Here is a 7,074-nt window from a genome sequence, read left to right as displayed (position 1 = left end):
AGAGAGTGTGTGAGAGTGTGTGTGTGTGTGTGTGTGTGTGTGTGTGTGTGTGTGTGTGTGTGTGTGTGTGTGTGTGTGTGTGTGTGTGTGTGTGTGTGTGTGTCTGTGTGTGTTGGAGAGAAGGCAGTAATTGGTGCAGCCACCCCTCCTCCCCAGAGCGCATTGGAAGAATTGGAAGAGTCATTTCATCTCTGAGGAAACAAACGGATAGAGGCTCTGTGGGCTGTGAAAGCAAAGGAAGCTAAATGACAGAGCAGCGTGGTGTGGCAGCTGGTTGTGTTCTGACCCTCCGTCCTGACTACCTGCAGTCTGAGAGGAAGGCAGTTTAGAGAAGAAGATGCACGTCTACTTCTGCCGGTTGCATTATGCTTCAACTCTGTCCTCACTGCACCACCCTATTGTCCATCAATGCCACAGTAACAATGGTGGTGAAACTACAACCTGTAGCTTTAAAAAAACATGCTTTGGATCAATAGCTCTCTGTCACAGTCTCAACCAAAACTGCACGTTTTACAAGGACTTATTTGTTGCATCGCAGTTGTATTAGGAATTGGATTGTACTATCATTACACCAACCTGAACTGTGTTTAGTTCAATGATTATCAGCGATGGTCACTGAATTGGAAATATTCAATTCCTATTATATCTCCCTTACACTTACCATCAGGAGACATTGCTTGTGAGGTAAACGTGAGCATGGGTTGTTTTAATTGTAACAAACAATGCTGCTATTTTTGTTCAATATTTAGTAAGTAGTAGAGCCTTTTTCTTCTGCAGGTCTAGTAAATATATATTATAAAGCAAACAAGTGTGTTGACAGATTTTTAAAGGAAGGATTTATCTTCTGATGAGAGCTGTTAGGTCTGTGGTGGCCTATTGACAAATCACAAAGCACCACGGGTCAACAAATTAGTAGTTAAAAAAGAAACCATTAAATAACATGCCATCTGCGTAAAAGAAACCCAGTTGAACAATTAAGGGAGATTGTTGAGTGAAAATATTGTTGAAAGGATTTCCAAGGTGCACAAAGTCTCCTCTGGCTTATAACCAATGAGAACTCATCCAGGGTTCCTTTGTGTCCTCATCTGGAAAACTGCAGCCAAGGCATTTCATGCTAAATTCTAGTTAAACATTCAGAACAGCCATTTTCATCACTCAAATCAGGTCCCTTACATTTCCATTTCTGGCAACCCACTCCACTGCTGTCTTCAGAGAGAGACCCATGTTTAAGGTGTGCATGCTAAATGTAACCCCCACTCATTACAGATATGAAACCAGTTGATTGGTTGAAGCCGGCGCAGAGACAAGAGGTTGATGTTGCCTTTGACACTCCAATCTACCCTCCTCATCATGATGTGTGGTGGCAAACAGACGGGGACAGCCCACTCTGTCTTCATACACTCATATCATTTTGTAGATTTGCAGAGAATGTGGGGGTGCGTGTGCGTCTCGCTTCAGAGCCCAAAAGGGGGGGCCCCTCATTATGGAGAGAGGAAAGACAAAGAGGTGTTGGTGAAGACGGGGGAGCTTGAGATGTGGACGGGATGAGAGTGTGAATGAAACAGGGAGAGAACAGTTTGAAACCCGTTGGATTGCTCATATTTTCTTGCACTCGGGAAGATTCCAAGTGTGGAGAAGCCAGCAGGAGAAACAGGAAATGAGTTGCCCCTTAATAGCACTGCTTCTCCCTTTTGTCCCCTTCTTGTTCTATTCCTCTCTTTCCCTCTCCACCCCTCAGGGAGGCTGGGCAGCAGCCAATCTCATTGAGAGGCAGATCAATACAAATATATATTGTCAACTCAGAGCGCTACCCTGTTAATCAATTAATCTATAATAGAATCCATTCAGTGGAACCTCTTAAAGGGCCCGTCCTCCCATTATCAGCTATGGGTCAAAAAAGGTGGATGCATATAGGGGTCTCATTACTAGAAATGATGGGGGGAGGTGGAGGGGGGGTTGAAATTTTCAGCATAGATACAGGTGATACACATTTAATGGCATTTGTAAGGAACAATGCTTATGTATGCTCAAGAACAGATTCAAGATTCAAGGCTTTATTGTAACGTGCACAGCAGCTACAGTGTAGCATGGCAATGAAGATCTTAAGTCCAAGGCTCCTCCAACAATGCAACATCAATATATATAAGACATAAAACAAGAAAACAAAACAAGAAAACAAGAAAAATAGTGCAAAAAGAAATTGAGTAGAAATTAAATAGAGCAAGTCTGTGTTGCAAGGCCAATGTGCAAGTACTGTAGGAGAAGTGAACTATATACATACAATAATAACTATATGCATATAATAAGCTAAATGTTGCAGCGAATGTTGTAACTGACAAAGTAAATGCAGGAGTCTATATACACTACATGTAAATACAATAAGATAGACATGAACCGAATGTAAAATAAAATCAGAAAGTTAGAAAGTCAGATGACATTTGTTATCATAATACTGTTGCCCATAAAGTTGGAATACAATATTTTGTACCTCTTCTCATAAAAAGACAATGTGACAATGTGATTGATTCTTGATGAATAAAGTGTATATCTACAGTGTACATTTAATTCAATTCAATGTTTCAGTTTTTTCAGTGTAGTAATAAATACATTTGTGTGCAAACAGATGCATGCTATGGAGTACATCAGCGCACCAAAATGATAAGCAATAGTCTTTGATGAGTTATAATTATCAAGGATACATGCATCAGACTTCAAGACTCCCCTAGGGCAGTGGTTCTCAACTGGTCAGGCCTTTTTCCTTTGTCAATAGATCGCGACCCAACATTTCGAACCACTCAAATCTATTCAACAAAGAATTGTGCTGTAATATATACGCTTTGCAGCATACAATATTAATAAAAATGAAGTACAGTGCATATATCCCTTATAGCCCTTAAAAAAACTAAAGCATGCTTTTAATTAAGGTTTAATGAGATGATGGAATCAAAGCTGAACTGTATAACACAAAAAGGCACACGTGCTGAAAACCCAACCCCAGGAGGGGGGCCTGGGGGGATTTTCCCCCAGGAGATTTTTTGAAATACTAACATATAAACTACGCATTCTGGTACACTCTGAGAGGAAAATAAATAAATCTTTTTCTACCCAACATTTTAATAATATTATATGCCATTGTTTGTTTTTCACTTTGTTCTGACAGCTTGCTGCTCCTCACAGAGAGAAGAGCAAAGAGGAGTGTGAATTATATTAAATTGTGGGTAAGGGTAGATAGCCCCCATTGTTCTGTGACCTGTCAATCATCAAACCGGGGGTCATATTTAATTGCGTGTTCATTTTTATCTGAAGTTGAACCCATGGTTGTATAAAGAGTAGTTCTACCGCAAAGTTATTCTCCGTGGGGACTTCTTGCAACAATCGTGACAGAAGTTTTCAAAACCGTTGATGGTCTCCGGTACTTCCAGTCCAACGCCGACTGCATGCACAGCGTTAGAAAATCGGGCCTTCAAAAATAAAAGTTTGACTTTATTCCAAAAAAAATAAAAAATAATTATTCACTCACAAATCTGCGACCCACTCGAAACGGGTCCGCGATCCACTTTTGGGTCACGACCCACCAGATGAGAACCACTGCTCTATATCACAGGATATAGCATAGATCACTGATAAACCAGGGATATAAACAGACAGAACATGGGGAAGTTAAAGGATAACAAATGTGACATTAGAGGTCAATCTAAGAAGCAGGGATGCTTGTTAATGTGGTTCATGTTTTCTAGAAATCTGAACACGTGCAGTTTCAGAACGGTATTTTTTGTTAGATGGTTAAATTGACCTCTAAAATCTTTTTTTGTCATCCTTTCATTGTTCCCATATGCTGTTTGTTGATTATATGCCTGGTTTATCAGTTGAGTTTAGTATTCATGCCTTTGTCAACATCTGACAACAGTAATACACTAACAATCATTACCTAACACTAATTCAGACATTAGTTCTGAATACACACGTGCATTTTTGTTTGGGAGACTTGTCAGAGTGAAGAGGCTGCAAGGTTTTCGGGTACCAGGGAGCAAAGCCTATCCAGTCCGGGAGCAGAACCACTAACCCTTCAGTTTGATGCATAGTACCTATAGATTGATCTACTGCCTATTTATCAATCCGTCTATATTCAATTCAAATTATCAATATTTAACAACACATGTACATTCTCCACAGTCGATGGTCTGTTCTCCTCTCCTCTCCAAGTGGCATACTTGGTACACAAATGTATTTTTAAGAGTGAAATATGTCTTTAACCAAACTGAGCAATAACCAGAACATATTGCTTTTGACTTACAAACAACAGCGTGCTTTGTAAACGTGTGTATAGAATAGATGAAAGTTAAAACCTGTATATTTATACTATATTCCTGTACACATGAGACAAACCACAGGTAAATCTTTTACAGTATTTTTATTTTGTCGGAATGACAGCTTCTGTTATGTACAATAGAGGACAGAAACAAATGTTACAGAAATTATAAATATACTCTTGCTCCAGACTTGCTGTGTTCAGGCCGTGTCCAGTGGATTATTTCCTATTCAAGTATGCTCTCTCTCTCTCTCTCTCTCTCTCCACTCTGCAAGTCAGTACCAGGCAATGAGGAACTGGACAACCAAGAGGTAACTGATGTGTGATTTCAATACTCGCATGCTGCCCTCCTAACTAAGAGTGATCAGTGGGCAGGATAAGAGAGAGGATGATGTGCTGTTGAGCCAACGAGTGGACCACCCTCACGTGAAGTCTCTCTCGCAGTGATGGCGGAGGGAAGCGGGTTGAAGAGGAAGATGAGGAGCAAACGTGGGACAGTCGGAGCAACAAAACAATGCTTTTTAAAACCTCAGCCAGTACATGGCACTGCGCACTCTGTTGTAGTCGGGGAGCTGCTCGCAGGGACCTGATGGAGAGAGGCAGGAGGGAGAGGTTAGAGAACGATAATACAGCCTGGGCTCTGACTGATACAAAATGACTAAAACCACAGAGAACTCACCGACAGCTGCCACAGCGGGACACTTATCGTAGATGTATTTGCTGCAGACGTCACGCACCATCCTGGGGGTCACGGCCTGAAAGAAGAACAGTGGAGGAAGTCAGATCTCTTATCCTATAGATGGACTAGAAGGCACTTTGGAAAAGGCGCTGCTTCATGCAATCGTCTTTTATTTCCTTCCAGTTTGGGACTCACGTCGATGCGAGCGTCCCACTCTGCCAGAGGAACACGGCGTCCGTAGTTCAGGACGTGTCTGCCGATGTCGTCACAAATTGGTGTTGTTCCTAAAAGACAAAAAGGGTGTGATTATTCATCTTGTTTAACTCATAGTAAAAAATTCAAATAACAAATACACGTTGAGCAGGTTGTAAAGCCCATGATGGGAAAGAGCAAGGCGAAGTCTTATTTCGCCTGCCCATTACTCCAAATAAATGACTGTTGAAATGTGTTGACCCAGACTTCACCACTGTACATTTAAATATGGCAAAACCAATGAACAATACAGAATTCGCATTGACCTTGAGTACAGCACGTTTGTTTAAAAACATTTTCTTAATATACTTTTAGCTATCCGTGTTAATGTATCGTACATTATAACACCCACAAATCTAAATGCAGAATTCTGTTAGTATGCTTACTCCATCTATTCACAATGTCAAGTTGACTTGGGATTTGGAGGATTTAGTATGAATGTTTTTGTAAATGCTTGACCAACATGTCACCCACCATTGAGCTGTCCCACCAGGCTGGCCTTCAGGGCGATCTTGCCTCTGACCACATCACTCTCCGTCACTGTGGTGCACAGGTTCATCCTGTAGGGGGCAGCGAGTGGAAGAAATGAGTCCTATTGTCCTATAATTAAAAGTAAAATAAGATAACAGTTTCGATGTTCTGCGAGTGTCTCTACTGACCAGGCGTTCTGGGACCAGTGCATCATATCTTCAATCTTGAGCTTGTCGGCCACAAAGTAGATGCCCAGCAGGCCGGTGTTGCTGTAGGACGAGTGGAAGGCCTGGAAGCTGTGGCACAAGTCCTCCTCCACGGCCAGGCGGGCCAGACGACTGCTCAGGTGCTGCAGGGAGAGGGAGGGGAGTTGATATACGATTTTAAAATACAATTTCTTGACAGTTGGACATTTAAATGCAAATTGGACCAGTTTGAAAATGTAAACAATTTATCAATGTTGCATTGGTTTGATTCAGGAACCTTTAGTTTTTCACTTCACACTTAAAACCTTTTTTTAGCACAATATATTTCTGGCTTCAAAAGCTAATACTAGAAACCTGAAGTCAAATGTAAAACCTTTTATAAGACCCTTTCCATACATTTTAAGACCTCATCGCCACTTTGAGTTCTAACCGGTTACATTGGCGACACACTTTACCTCACATTGACTATATACAGTATTGATTGTCTTTCCTCCTTATCTTCCAACCATTTGGACGCAGACTTGCATTTCCCCATAACGATGTTGCTTAGCAACCGGCGTAAACGGACCTTCGCGCGCTATCAAGCAGTGAGCGCTCGATGTCCTGTTCAGATGACGTCAAATCCAACGGGATGCCATAAATAAACTACACAGAATCACACTACACACCTACGCAATGATTACATTCAGGCAGACTGTAGAACACAACCTCTTTGGACAAGTTATATACTTATTGAAAACAAGCTACAAAATGTAATACCTTGGAAATGCCGTTTAATACTTTTTAATAGCCTTAATTTTTGCTGCATTGATTTATCAATTTTTAATACTTTTTAAGACCCGCGGACCCTCGCCTGTGTTCAATGCAGGGATTGGGCTCTCCATGATTAAACCAATGTTCGAGCAGCTGCTTTATATTTCAGGTCTTGTTCCTCCCGGAGATGTCCAGAGGCAGAGGGAGACCCCTGACCCAGGTCATCAGGGAGGATCATAATCTACCCCTTTATAATGGCCACTCAAGGCACTATCAACCTCAAGTGGGCAAAGCTAAAAGGGGACACTGCTGGATACAATTCATCCGTGTCTTTTTTCTTAACTGCATTAACCACCAATTCCAGCTTAACAAAAAAACCCATGTCACCAACCTTTCCACGCCGT

At 41.4% G+C, this 7,074-nt stretch overlaps 1 protein-coding gene across 1 annotated transcript in view; it reads left to right on the top strand.

Annotated features, from left to right (window-relative positions):
- The window catches only part of LOC104956805 (integrator complex subunit 1-like), a 26,105-nt gene that overhangs the window by 11,941 nt on the left and 7,090 nt on the right, over positions 1 to 7,074 (top strand). Inside the window, exons 14-16 of the mRNA XM_010784347.1 lie at positions 4,174 to 4,214; positions 4,714 to 4,897; positions 5,903 to 6,057. Coding sequence (XP_010782649.1) covers positions 4,174 to 4,214; positions 4,714 to 4,897; positions 5,903 to 6,057 — 380 coding nt within the window. The remainder of the gene's footprint in view (positions 1 to 4,173; positions 4,215 to 4,713; positions 4,898 to 5,902; positions 6,058 to 7,074) is intronic.

Source organism: Notothenia coriiceps, unplaced genomic scaffold (genome assembly GCF_000735185.1).
Source record: "Notothenia coriiceps isolate Sejong01 unplaced genomic scaffold, NC01 NC01_scaffold00026380, whole genome shotgun sequence".
Taxonomy (NCBI): Eukaryota; Metazoa; Chordata; class Actinopteri; order Perciformes; family Nototheniidae; genus Notothenia; species Notothenia coriiceps.
This window is presented reverse-complemented; position numbering and strand designations above follow the sequence as displayed.